Below are 14,495 nucleotides of genomic sequence, written 5' to 3'. Positions count from 1 at the left end.
GTGCCTATATTGACTATATATAAAGTAATTCTCCCACGGCACACCTTATACTATGTCACGGTACACTAGTGTGCTGCGGCACAGTGGTTGAAAAACACTGATATACAATAAAATACACAAATTGGAAATGCTAATAATATTCTACTGGGTGTTCTGAAAAAAGTTTATCTTTCTCTCACAAGATTGACACATTTACCTAAATTGTAATAATCTCGGCTGAATCAATTATTAAATGTTAAGGAATATTTTGTTATTTTTTCTGAAATAATGTTTTAGTAAAATTAATTCTACTAACAACTTGAGAATGTCACTATTCTATACACAAGCATTAATATTTCTGAGATTTTTGAGGATGATTCTCTTCATCTTATCTTGCCAACAGACACTACCTATCTCTGTGTGTAATGACAATTGTCAGCCTGGCTACCAGAAAGAAACAAAGGAGGGAGAACCATTTTGTTGTTACAATTGTGTGCCTTGTCCGAAAGGGTGGATATCCAACAAAACAGGTGAGTTGGTAGCTAAAATAAAAGATCAAACAACAACTACAACAAAGGGCTGTAACATGTTTTTCTATAGCTGTTTCCTACCTTTCTTGTAATATGAATAACCACTGTCTATACAGAGTCCTACATGTGCTTTGAGGAAATGAGTTGTAAAACCTGTCAGACTTGTTCCTGTCAGGTCACTTAGGAAAGAAAGACCCTTGACTCCATTATTTTAGTAAGGCTAGAATTAAGTTTTCCACATGAAAGATTATATGATTTCCCCCTTATTCCAGCCCTCTCACCAAGACCAGTTTGTCTTCAGCCAATGAAGAGCCACACAGGCTTTTTTTGAGAATCAGTGAGATCTTTGGGCAATCCATCTTCCATTCTCAGGTTGCAGGGTCTTTGAGTATTGGCACAAAGTGTGGTTCCATCCTTCCCTGCCCTTCCTGAAGTTGTCATCACCCCTCCACATTTCCTGTGTCAACACTGCATATGTTTATTGTCAATTTGCCCCCCCACACACACACACACTCAGTGTTCCCTCCACCCAGGATGTCCACAAGGTGTGAAGCCAAACATGGCAGAAATGACAATTCCAAAGAGTTTTTTAACATGTTTGGGCCATCTCTAAATTAGGATTATTAGAGAATGATTTATATTAACTGGTAATGTTAGTTCCAGAGATGTTTTCTCCACCTAGATTGAAGAAAAATGGGGGAGCTTTGGTCAGCAAACTTTCATCCCCCTTGAGTTTGTATCCCAGTTTTGCATCTATTGGAACCATACTGCCCAGGATGCAACACTCATTCTTTTCATTCTGCTTGGCCACTTGATATTGTTCACAATATTATTCATGAATATCATCATTTGCTTTGTTGTCCGTGTACTTTAGAATAGTTTCTTTAAAAAAAAGAAAAAGTGACTCAGCAGTGCATGCAACAATTTATAGGCTTTAATGTGAAGTCAGAGCAACCAGAAACAACTTGTCACATAAAAAGTGATATTTTTCTTATTCTTTGTTATTCTAAGGTCATTCATTCAGTAACAAATGAACCATTACATATTTTCCAATTTGTCTATATTTTAAAAATGTCATTAAAATTCTACTGCTAACAGAGAACTAACTGAAAGAATTAAAAACACACAATTTTTCCCTTTTAATTTTGTGAACTTTTGCAGACATGGATAATTGTTTCAAATGCCCACAAGATCAGTATGCAAACAAGCAACAGAATGGATGCATTCCAAAGGTCATTAGCTATTTGTCCTATGAAGAACCTCTGGTTTTGATCATAGTTACTTGTACAGTCTTGTTGTCTGCTACTACTATTCAGATCTTGAAGACATTTAGGAAGCATCACAATACTCACATAGTGAAAGCAAACAATCGTGATCTTTCTTACATTCTTCTCATCTCACTTCTGCTCTGTTTTCTTTGCTCATTGCTGTTCCTTGGCAGACCACTAACAATAACATGTCTCCTCCGCCAAACTACTTTTGGGGTCATTTTCACCATGGCTGTTTCTTGTGTGTTGGCAAAAACTCTTATTGTAGTTCTGGCTTTCATGGCCACAAAGCCAGGATCCAAGATGAAGAAGTGGACAGGGAAACGACTGGCCAGCTTCATTGTTGTTTCTTGCACTTTTCCTCAAGTAGGCATCTGTGTTATGTGGCTTGCAACATTCCCCCCCTTTCCAGATAGTGATATGCTTTCGATGAGTGAAGAAGTTGTCCTTCAGTGTAATGAGTCATCACCCATCATGTTCTATCTTGTTTTGAGCTACCTGGGATTACTAGCCATTGCCAGCTTCACTGTAGCTTTCTTTGCCCGGAAGTTGCCAGACACTTTTAATGAAGCCAAATTCATCACTTTCAGCATGTTGGTGTTTTGCAGTGTGTGGCTGACTTTTGTTCCAACTTACCTAAGCACCAAAGGAAAATACATGGTCACTGTGGAGATCTTCTCCATCTTAACCTCTAGTGCCGGATTGCTGGGGTGCATCTTTGCTCCCAAATGCTACATTATTCTGTTGAGACCTGAGCTGAACAAAAGAGAGCATTTGATCAGCAAAAAAACCTGAAGATGTCAATTTTGCAGTGGCAGCATCCCCAATAGTACTAGAAGAGGATAGGAATGACATTTTAGTGACATAGCTTTGTATATTTATGAGTTAAGTTTTTTCTTTCTTTTTTTTCTTTCTTTCTTTTTCTTTCTTTCTTTCTTTCTTTCTTTCTTTCTTTCTCTCATTTTTATTTTCTCTGTCTCTCTCTCTTTCTCAACATATCCCTCTCTCTTGCTCTATTGTGTGTTTCTCTCTCTGTCTTTCTCTCTGCCTATTTCTTCCTTCCTTTGTTCGTTCGTTCGTTCCTTCCTTCTTTCCATTTTATATGTTTTGAATTTTATGCAGAGTGCTCATTTTCTGGAACGCACATATAGCCATCATAAACTGACATCTTAATTAACCAAATCCCTTTCAAAATGTAACATAATTTTAATAATAATTAAAAAATAAAGAAAGCTTCTGGTTACAGTCTCTGCGAGAACAGCTTGAAAATGGCAGTCTCGAGTGAGACCCACAAAATTCAGCTGGTAACTGCTGCCAGGAAGCCCTTCAGGATCATAGCCTCCCAGAAAGGGAGGTGAAGGAAGGTGAAGCACTTTGCTGACCATGAGAAATCTGCAAATACCTCATTAGGTCTGAAGCAAGTGAAGAAAGATGAGACAATGGGGAACCAAGATTGTGCAGAAGCAGTGTAATGACAGGTGATTGAAACTGTTTGAGATAATTACTACTTTTACCCTAATGGCTTGCAGTAACAAAAAGAATATGAAAAGAAGACTCCTAAGCTTAAATTAGCTGCACACCAAACACCTAGAGAAAAAGAAAAAAGAACCAGAAGAGAAAAAGTGGAAAATTCCAAAAAGAAACTATAAAATACAGAAAAAATGGGGCGGGGGGGGGGGGCAAAAATATTTTGAAAGTTACTTCAAGGAAATGGGTATGGGTATTTAAATAATGCAACAAAAAGAGATAAAAGACACTCAGAAGGGAAAGATTAGTAGATACAAAAAAATTAAAAAGAGATATAAGAATTCAAGAGAGAGATGTACAAGATTGACCAAAAGTCAATAAATGATTGAATTCTAGAAAGATTCAGGGATGACGGATAATGAGAAAATATATTAATAAAATGGGAAAATACCATAATTCCAATAAATGCAGATTAGTAGATGGCAATCTAATATTAGGTAGAGTAAATGTAATTAATTTAATAGTGTATTAAAATATATTGTAATCCCATGATGCATTGAATATTGTTAATAATTGGTGATATTAGTAATTCCACACATTTGGAACATTGAAACTATGGTGGAAAAACGAGTGATATTCACAATATTGAAGGATAATGCCTAGAAAGGGATAATAAATATCAGGCACAAAGATATGTTATTTATGTTTAAATGAATTAATGGGGAAACATAAAAGGAATATGAAATGAGATAAATATTGTTCAAACTAGAAGACAAGAATTGCACATATTATTTGTATTATTATTGTTGATGTTGTCTAAAAAAGATTTGACCCAGTCAATGCAATGTCCACAAAATATGTATGTTCAGAACTAGAAAATAAAAAATAAAATAAAAATAAAAAATAGATATATTGGAAACTACAGTGTGATGTTGAAATTCTTTAGTATTTATTATTTATTGCTTTCTACTTGGTCAGCATTCTCGTTGTGCTGTAGATGAGATATTCTCAACAGAAAAAAGTAATCTGGTTTATTTGGCCAAAGGTTCCTGTTTAATTTTTTTCTTGTTGCAACATAGAATCTTTTCAATTTGTTAGGAATATTTTCTTAAAAAGACAAAATCAGCAATTAATATCCTTTAGTGTGGGGATGTGTGCAGATCAAAGGTATGGAAGTTAATATAGTTGATTTGCAAATAGAGCTTTAATATTTCTGGCCAATTAACAACAATATTAAAAAGCACAAATGGTACAACTTAAAAGATCAATCAATTTCAACTCCACCCTCCAACCCAGTCAGATATGGGTTGCTCTCGGATCGGACTGGTTTGGGCAAACTGGTAATTGCTCGCCCTGCCTTGCCTTTGCCACATGCATCCATAGAACTGCCTCCTCCTGCCTATATACAGGTCCCCGCTGCAGCTGCCACTATTGCAGCTGCAGCGGGGACAGGGCAGCATGACGGAGAGGGTGGCAGCGGCAGGAGAGGGCAGTGGTGGCAGCATGAGAGGGCGGCAGTAGGAGAGGGCATGACAATGGGAAATCTCCAGGTTTAGTTTGGATCCAGGGCCTGCCAAGGAGCCACTCGGCTTATCAAATTCCTGCAATGACAAGTTGGGTGATGGCAATGGGAGGTGCCCAGCCAGCAAGGCCAAGGCAGGCTGTGGAGTGCAGAACCAGGAAAAGCCATATGTTTCCTAGAAGGAATTGAAGCATTCAACTTTGTAGACCCGGGGCCATGCCTGTGTTTATATATCAGGTGGGCCAATGGGGTGGAAGAGAGAACAATATGAAGGAAAGGTTACAAGATAGGAAAAATGCAGGTGGGGGTACTGGACTGTGCAAGCAAGATGGGAGGGAGGGAGGAAAGTTTACCCAATTCTGGCTCGGGATGGGGGGAAGGAGGAACTAGGTGCAACCACAACAACACCCCTTTTGTGTTCCATTTTCATGCCTTTGTGTGAAGGGAAGCGGGCCCTCTCACGGCAACCTGGCTCTGTGCTCCACAGCCTGCCTGGGCTCTGCTTGGCTGGGCACCTCCCAATACTCAACTTACCCATTGCAGGAATTTGATGAAGCCGAGTGGCTCCTCTGCTTCACCTGAAGGCATGAAACAAAATGCAAAAGGGGGAACTCGGGGATCTTGGGGGTGTATCTACATGTAGCAGAGGGGAGCTGTTGGTAGCCAGGGTATGAGCCCTGCAGCTTTCCCCCTCCCTCGCCATGCTGCACCTGCCCATTTGCGACCCCTCAGCTTAGACACACTGTGGAGAGCTGAGGTGAGGCGAGGAGATGCAAAGAGGGCATTTCAGAAGCAGAGACAATGAACAGCAGCAAAAGCCAGCAAGAGCTCAGCCTGGCCAAGGCAAACAAAAGGAAGAGGTACCTGCCTGAAAAGGTTAAGAGGTGGTTGAATTGGCTGGGCCAACTTCTGGCCGAAAGACATAATATAAATCTAATAAAAAAATATTTAGAACTTTGGGTTGTTAGAATTGGTGCAGGATCTGTTGATACAATCCAGATGTCATGTTCCGGCATTCACGTTGCATACAACTAGAGATTCAGTTTGTTTGGTGAAAAACTTTTATCTCTATGTAAGAAACTATGTGATAACCAGCACTAAATGACAATGATATAAAGGTAATCAAATCCAAGTCAGTTCGAACCAAGTTAACACCATCACCCTTATATATATACCATTACCCCACCCAGCTCCACACACAACTTCACTCACCAATCACCATGACCCACACCCTTGGCCACACCCACACTCAGTGTCATCATAGCCTCTTTCCTGGTTAGCCGCATCCGAGCAAAAGAGTTACATCAGAGTAAGCAGTTGTACTCGAGTAGAAGAGCCACATGCAGCTACAGGCTCAATCGACATTGGAGAGGCAACATCATTGTGGCACCGTTAGTGGTGTATAAGCATGGTTGAGTAGGCATGGTGATGGACAGGTTCCCCCTGGATGTCAGCCTGAGGGCTGACATGCCACCCACTACCAGTGGAGAGGATTCTGGAAGACAAAAAGTGCTATTAGCAGTATCCTCTATAGGTTTATCAGGGTATCGACGATGGAATCAAGTGATCAGGCATGGTGCGTGCACCTCAGATGACCACACCCATGATGCGCCTGTAAATGGCTATCTCTTCCAAACTACTAAATACTGTAAAGTGCCATGATGATGACGGGAATCTACTATCTGTTTGATTTCATAATGGTGTTCACCATCAACCTGCACCGGAGACGGTGGTGTTGGAAGATTATGCAGCCCAGTGGTGGTCACCGGTTTGTGTAAACTGTTGTGAAACACTGGGTGGGTTTTCCCCAACATGAGAGGTAGCCTTAATTCTACCATGACCAGATTAATTAATCTGACGTTATGCCATTGTTTAAATGGAATATCAATTGAAAACATTGCTAATGTTAATTTGGTTAAGGATCTAGGTGTACTTATCGCTGATGAGTTATGCTCCAAAGTTCTTTTTTAGCATTGCTAAAAAAGCATTAAGAGTTGAAAACTTAATTTTGTGAACCTTTTTTTCTGGAAACATTGTGTTGCTTATTAGAAATTATAAAACTTATGCTAGACCAATTTTAGAGTATTGTTCAAGTGTTTGGAACCCCCACCCTATATCTGACATCAGTACAATTGACCAGGTTCAGAAGTATTTCATGAGAAAAATCTTGCATTCTTTTGTACATAATAGAATTCCTTATGCTATTAGGCTCAAAATTTTCAGTTTGGATAATTTAGAACTGCATTATTTGTGGTCAGACCTAGGTAGTGCATACAAAATTGTACATATGTTTTACCTGTAAATGACTTTTTCTGTTTTAATCACAATGATGTACACACAAACAATGGCTTTAAACTCAGTGTAAATCATTCTACACTTGATTGTTAAAAATATGATTTTTGTAATAGAATTGTTAAAGTCTGGAATGCCTTACCAGATTTAGTTGTCTCAACTACAAATTTTCACAATTTCAATCACAAATTGACTTCTGTGGACATTACTTCATACTTAAGAGGTCACTATAGGGGTGTGCATAAAGGTACTAACATGCCTATTGTCCTTATCATTGTATTTTTATTCTCTTATTCTTGTTCTCATTTTTGTTTGACAAATTCTAATAAACAAACAAACAAATAAAGTCTAAAACAGAAAGAGCATCTTTGGTAATAATCACTCTTTCGAATAACTTGCACAATCAATCAGTGAGAATGAAATATGTTACCATCACATCATTACCTTTTTTTAAATCTTGCATACAAGATCATGGTTGCATTTCATTCTAAAGCTGTCTCTGATTCTTACCAGTGCTGATAAGTTGACAAATAAAGCATCACATGTGACTGGGAATCCTATTAATATATGGGGTATGTATTACTATGTAAAATTACTATATAAATAAACATATTTTCATCATAGCATGTCTGAAGTATCTTTGGCATAGAGGTGCTCAGTTGAGGAGCACTGGGAAGTAGCAATGGTTCTTCCTGGAGAGCGCTCACCCTGCTGGGCCAGGAGGTACCTGAGGCATTACAAAATTCAAACTAAAGTTTTTACATTATAATTGTATTTAGAATCTAACTGTTTTGAATAATGATAATTTTTCAATAAAATAAAAACTAAAAAATTATCTATCCAATCCCTTAATTTTATATATTTGTAGGAAGGATGGTATTGGAAGGGGATAGGCCCTCATAAATATATATTTTTAATGGTATGAATACCAGATGATTTGATTTAAATAAATATTGCCTTGTGGGCTCTAGTCTAATCATCTCAGTCTTTAGGCTTGATGTGAGATGTTTTCCAAACAAATTGATTAAATTCCACCACATCCCTTCTTGTAAAATCAAATCAAATGTCCTAATTTAAAAAGTGATCCTCTCCAAAGAGGCATGATGGTTCAGTGGTTAAGATGCTGGGCTTGTTGGCTGGAAAGCCGACAGTCCAGGTATGAGATCTAGCATCATGCAGCTATGTGAGCACCCATTTATGACTAGGTCCTGTCACTAAACAGTTGAAAATATTCAAATGCAACTAGATAAATAGGTACCACTTTGTTGGGAAGAATACAGCACTCTGTGACATCATGCTGGCCACATGAGCACAGAAATACAGACAGTGCTGACTATCATTGTTGAAATGGACACAAGCAACAACTAGCAGAATAAAATCCATAGGGACTCCTTTCTGATATAGCATTGTACTTAAAAAGTACAAGAATATTCTTTCTTTTTGAACATTACATGCAGTCTATCATCCTTTAAGATCTCAATATAGAGTGATACACATTACATATGCTATGTCTGCATATATGAGAAGTGTTCTAGTGTTCCTTTCTTTCATTAGATTTTTGATGCAATATTAGACATCTGAGATGTAGCACCACCTGGGTAAATGGATAATGTGTAATTTATTTAGTGACAGTTCATGTTGCATATTCTGATATCTCGACATGTAAAATACTTCTGCTGTTATGGTGCTTACTTACTTTATTTTCCCAGGCTTGATTGCTAACTTTAAATGTATCTGTATTTGTCACCTAATAAGATGTAGTGATTAAAGTGCCAGGCTACTAACATAGTTACTCGGGTTCTTGTTCTTTCCTAGCCACAAAAGCAAAGGAGAAGGAGAAGTATTTCTATACAATGTTTCACACTATAGATACTTTTTTCATTTTTAGTACAATGAAAAAAATGTGACTTTATTAACCATTCTAAACTTATTCAACTGACATAATAAAGAAGTTTTAAATTGCATCTTCATGTATTAAATCCATATTAATAATTTGTAAACAAAGCATCTAAGCTTACTCTCCAGAGGACTTATTAAAAATATAGAAGTGCTGTCACTTTCCCAGAGAGAATTGTTTCCACTTTCAAATTTTTCAGTCATTACATGGAGACAGATATCCACTAAGATTTTCTCAGAGGCAATTTGAATTAATTGAAAAAGTAGGCTTAATTGGAACAGTAGATAAGTTCTTCTGGGATTTAGTGTATAAAAGTGTTCACATTTCAGAGTAATGTTATTTATGCTGTAAACTAGCACAACTTAATTAATGCCTATTTAATAAACAGTATTCCTTTGTGATAAAAAGAAGTTTTGTCAGTTAAAGTAGGGCAGAATTTGAAATGGCTGTTGTGAAAAGGGCAAAATTTCAATAAAATTCTGTGCTTTTGCTCAATTACACAATAATAAAAATTGTATCTTTGCTCTTAATAGAATGGCTATATTCTCAATATTCAATCAATTTTGGTATGAATTATTGCTTTTATTTGTGTTAAGAAAAAAATTGTGAGAAACATACCTAGAACTAAATAAGTACCCAAGGACACAAAATTCTTGCAAATTTAAGTTTTCACTATTAAATTTTATATATTCCTCCTATCACCCCCCAAATGCTTAAATTTAATTAAATAAGATTATTCTAATTAGTTTCAACAAATGTGGGCTGCAAAAATCTGAATGATTACCACTAGATGGGAAAACATACAGAAAAAAATAGCTCAATTTTTTTTTTGCAACTCATATCTGATAGTCCTAATATTAATATCAAACACAATGAACATGAAGTGATTAACAAAGGTGATGATCCATGATTATCATACATATTACATCAGGAAAAAAGTTATATACAATTAATATATATTGATCCAATTAATGTCTACTTATTGAAAGTATTGTCATTGCCATGAAGCATGTACTGCTTTCCTTTTTTCTTTATTACTGAAATCCAAGGAAACTATATCGACAGCATTCCTTTGGTCCACTAATTTTGTCACATTATCAAAGAATGCAATAAGATTAGTCTGGCATGATCTAACAGAGTTACACTTGGCAGATCATATATATTGAAATATTTGAAAATCTTGAAAGAAAAACATTTTAAAAAGAACATCAGCAGGATAATTAAAGGTCCAAACAATTATTGTTTTAATTATCAGAAGAAAAAAAAAACAAGGGAAAACATAATTCTACACATAACTGCAACTCTGAATTACTCATCTTTCTTCCAATTTCTTGAATAGTTTGTTTCTTTTGTTCTTTTATAACTTCTTGAGAACATAATTTATTCATAAAGTGAATAGTTTTCAATAAATATTTTTCAAATACTTCTCTAAGAATAGCTTGAATTCATGTTTCGCCATCTTTTTAGCTCCTTCTTCTGGTTAAAGATTTTTTTTGAAAAAAATAAACCAAATCAATGAATAGCTTCTGGCCAAAAAGTTCATAAAAGTCATGCAGTTTCACAGCAAATCTTTCCAAAGCTATAATCCATGGCTACAGATCACTTAAAAATAGTAAAATAAAATCACAAATATCTGTCCTTATGTTTCTCCATCAAAAGTTTTTAAAAAATTTATTCACACTCCCTTATAGTTTAACAATAAAAAAAAGTCTCAGAAATGGTGCAGATCTTCAAAAAGGAATAACAGACTCTGGCTAATAAGAGCTACTTTAACTAATAAAAATAATATCATAAAATATTGTAAATGGAAAGCACTTATTGTCTGTTTGAAAAATAAATAATAAAATGTCTGCGTTTTCAACAACAAAGTGATTGCAAGGCCCCACTTAGATGAAGCAAGTTTGAATATTTGGAGAATATACTGTGTAAGATTTAGAGTGCCTCACTCCTTAATACCTTCCTCATTTGAAATGGAAATGAACATAAATTGCTGAAAATTTATATTGTAAACATTGATCTCTCAAAATAAAGCACATAGTATTTATTTATTTACAAAATAAAATAAAATAAAATAATGAAAGAAATAAAAACTTTCCATAAAAGTGTTTGCCGGGTTCTCAAGGTAACCTGTTCTTTGCCTTCATTAATTTTCTTAGGGCATCCTTCACTTCCTTGTTTCTCAGGCTATAAATCATAGGGTTCAACATTGGGACGATAATGGAATAAAGCAAGGCAACCACCTTGTCTATATTTTCTGTGTGGTTGGATTTTGGATGTAGATACATTGCACTGGCAGAGCCATAAAACAAGGTAACCACAATGAGATGTGATGAGCAAGTGGAAAATGCTTTATTTTGACTTTTAACTAATGGCATTTTTACTATAGTGAAAAAGATACGGATATAAGAAACCAACACCAGCAGAAAGGGGGACAGTGTGATTAGCACACTTAGGGCAAGGATGGATATCTCGTTCCTTGTGGTATCAGTGCAAGCCAACCTCAGCAATGGTGAAACATCACAGAAGAAGTGATTAATCTGGTTGGGGCCACAATAGGGCAAAGAAAAGATCCAAACTACATTGCCAAGTGGCATTACAATTCCACAGATCCAAGCAGCAATGGCCATTTGAGCACAGACATTTTGGTTCATAACCAGGACATAATGTAGTGGGAAGCATATTGCCATACAGCGGTCATATGCCATGACAGCTAATAGGTAGCATTCAACTGTTCCAAGAGAAAGAAGAAAATACATCTGGGTAGCACAACCTAGGAAGGACATAGTTTTTGATTCAGATATAATATTCACTAATATCTTAGGGACAGTTACTGAAGTGTACAAAATCTCTAGAAAAGACAAGATTCGTAAAAAGAAGTACATGGGTGTATGAAGGGCTAAATCAATAAAAGTGAGGGTTATAATCAATCCATTCCCCAAAAGTGTCAGGGTATAGACAGTAAAGAACCCAGCAAACAGTAACACTTGCAGTCCAGAATTATTGGTATATTCAAAGAAGATGAAGCTAGGTCTCAGGGTTTGATTTTTCAGGCTGTAGTCCCCAATAAAAGTCATCTGAGGGAGAAAATGAAAAAAAAAAAGACAAATGAAAATTCTCATTGTGCAGAAGATCACGAGTTATTTCTTTATTTTTTTCCATTTCTTTTCCTTTTTTGCACTTTGTATTTTTTCTATTTTTCTTTTTGATATTAGTTTGTATTAATTTTGTATTGTTAAATCAATAAATGTATTAAAAATGAAAATAATCTTGCATTCTAATATAGTGATAAGTGTATACAATGTTCAGATATAAATTTAATCTAAATCCATAGAACTATTGTAAACATATATTCTGTTTGAATTTTCTGTTTTTCAAAATGTCCAATGCATGATTGAAGGTAGTCCAGAAATGTCTATAATTAAAATGTAAAATAAATATCCATGGTTGTCCTCAAACAGGGTTTGTTTTAAGCTCGCAGTTGTTCAATGGAAATGTATCTATAGAATCAGGATTCTTTATTTCTTCTCCTCTGCAGTGGAGAAAAATCCATTCCCTCAATTTATATATTTTTTTAAAAGAACTTTTAGTCCAAGTCAACAAAATAAAAGAAAAAAAAAGATTTACCTCTAAAACAATGAATAAATTTTATTCTGATTCACTGGCTGTAAATATCTTTTCATAAAGACGTATATTCTTTGTCTTGTTGGTACAAAGTTGTTATGATGGTTGTATATCCTTTCTGGTGTAATAGAGAATATGTTTCTGAACAAAAAACAGATACCACTACATCATGGATTACTTGTTTAGCAGTTAGTAATGAGTTATGTCTCATTAAAATCTATGGAACTCTATAGTCTCTAACTTGTTATGAAAAATAATGAGCAAAATTGAAAATACACACAATGGGTACTGAGAAAATGCAATTGGGAATTAAGACTATTAAATGGACTACCTATACAATAGCAGAGTTGGAAGGGAACTTAGAGGTTTTCTAGTCCAACCCCCTGCCTAGGCAGTAAACCTATACTATTTCAGACAAATGGGTATCCAATATCTTCTTAAAGACTTCCAGTGTTGGCGCATTCACAACTTCTGGAGGCAAGCTGTTCCACTGATTAATTGTTATAACTGTCAGGAAATTTCTCCTCAGTTCTAAGTTGCTTCTCTCCTTGATTAGTTTCCACCCATTGCTTCTTGTTCTACCCTCGGGTGCTTTGGAAAATAATTTAACTCTCTCTTCTTTGTGGCAACCCCTGAGATATTGGAACACTGCTATCGTGTTTCCCCTCTTCTATTAAACTAGACATACCCAATTCCTGCAACCCTTCTTCATATGTTTTAGTCTCCAATCCCCTAATCTTCTTTGTTGCTCTTCTCTGCACTCTTTCTAGAGTCTCCACATCTTTTCTACATTGTAGTGACCAAAACTGAATGCAGTATTCCAAGTGTGGCCTTACCAAAAATTACCTAAAATACAGTTTCTTGTGAAATCAAATGGCTTCAAAAATTGAAAAGAATTTGTCTTTGGTTGAAAAGTAAAAGTTCTCAATCTTCTATTGCGTACAATGAACTGATAGAGCTTTTAACTACTTATGTCACATAAGATAATTGTTTACAAATTATTTGTTTTGTTTTTGTTTAAGTTATTATTTAAGTGACTATGCTGAATAGGCATATGCACATACACATTAAATCATACATATATAAGAATACAGCATAAGATAAAAAGCTGGACTGGGTGAATCATTATGTGGATAACTGTCTCATAGTATATAGAATCACAATGTTGAAAAAGACCATTTCAAACCACTCATATTGGACCGGCCTCAACCTGTGGCTCTTAATCTTTGCAAGTTGGAGTCTTTTTATCCTGTTGCAATGCCAAATTGCTCTTGACATTAAAAGTTCATTTGTTCCTTAACATACCTTCATTAATCTGCACCCTGTAATGATAGTCTTGATCTTATAGTCTTAAATCCTGTCTGAGATATCATATATACAGAGGTTTATTGTAGCTTTCCAATAAAGGCTAAATATCAGTTTACATGAATTACATCCATCTTTTTTTCCTTGGCCTTAGTTTCTGGTTTGCTTGTCCTTCTCAGAATCTGTCCCAATTTACCTTAGCAAATAAAAATAATGATGATGTAAAGGTATAAAAAATGTCCTTGGAAGACCAGAAGAGCCACTGACTAAACAATGGTCTAATACATGAAATCTGAATGTGCAGAAAAATGCAGGCACTGCAGATATCCTAGGAGGGACCCTAGCTTCCTGCCTTCTTGGATTGTAAATTTGAAGGTGAGAGATATAACCTTTCAGATTTGCAAGATTATGTTACTGTAACTATACAGTAAAGTAGAGCTAGTACTAGAGCTAGATCCCCTGGATTTGCTTCTTCTATGGAGTATCTCACAATGCTGACATGTAATGACAGTACTCCATACAGTGACGTGCGGTGAAGTTTATACCTGGTGAGGCTCAGCTGGGCAGCTCAGCAGGGCAGCGGTCGTCCTCAGTGGTGGTGGGGATTTGCATCG

The 14,495-nt window shown here is 36.0% G+C and overlaps 2 protein-coding genes across 2 annotated transcripts; one reads left to right on the top strand and one right to left on the bottom strand.

The window, feature by feature from the left end:
• Positions 1-400: 400 nt before the first annotated feature.
• On the top strand, positions 401-2,572 carry LOC148046066 (vomeronasal type-2 receptor 26-like). The gene is made up of 2 exons (XM_087711893.1): positions 401-509; positions 1,671-2,572. Exon 2 carries the CDS (start codon positions 1,673-1,675, stop codon positions 2,570-2,572), a length of 900 nt encoding a protein of 299 aa, XP_087568019.1. The 5' UTR covers positions 401-509; positions 1,671-1,672.
• An 8,500-nt stretch (positions 2,573-11,072) lies between these two features.
• Positions 11,073-11,957, bottom strand: LOC106546051 (olfactory receptor 10A7-like). The gene has a single exon (XM_014062812.2). It carries the CDS (start codon positions 11,835-11,837, stop codon positions 11,073-11,075), a length of 765 nt encoding a protein of 254 aa, XP_013918287.2. The 5' UTR covers positions 11,838-11,957.
• Positions 11,958-14,495: the final 2,538 nt, after the last annotated feature.

Source organism: Thamnophis sirtalis, unplaced genomic scaffold, assembly GCF_051295495.1.
Source record: "Thamnophis sirtalis isolate CommonGarterSnake01/CBP01778 unplaced genomic scaffold, rThaSir2_p1.2 scaffold_4, whole genome shotgun sequence".
NCBI lineage: Eukaryota > Metazoa > Chordata > Lepidosauria > Squamata > Natricidae > Thamnophis > Thamnophis sirtalis.
The sequence above is the reverse complement of the archived record's forward strand: the minus strand, read 5'-3'. Positions and strand labels throughout refer to the sequence as shown.

Excerpts from the sequence above, each read along its gene's own strand:
- LOC148046066 (XM_087711893.1), top strand. The coding sequence starts at position 1,673 with ATGGATAATTGTTTCAAATGCCCACAAGATCAGTATGCAAACAAGCAA.
- LOC106546051 (XM_014062812.2), bottom strand. The coding sequence starts at position 11,837 with ATGTACTTCTTTTTACGAATCTTGTCTTTTCTAGAGATTTTGTACACT.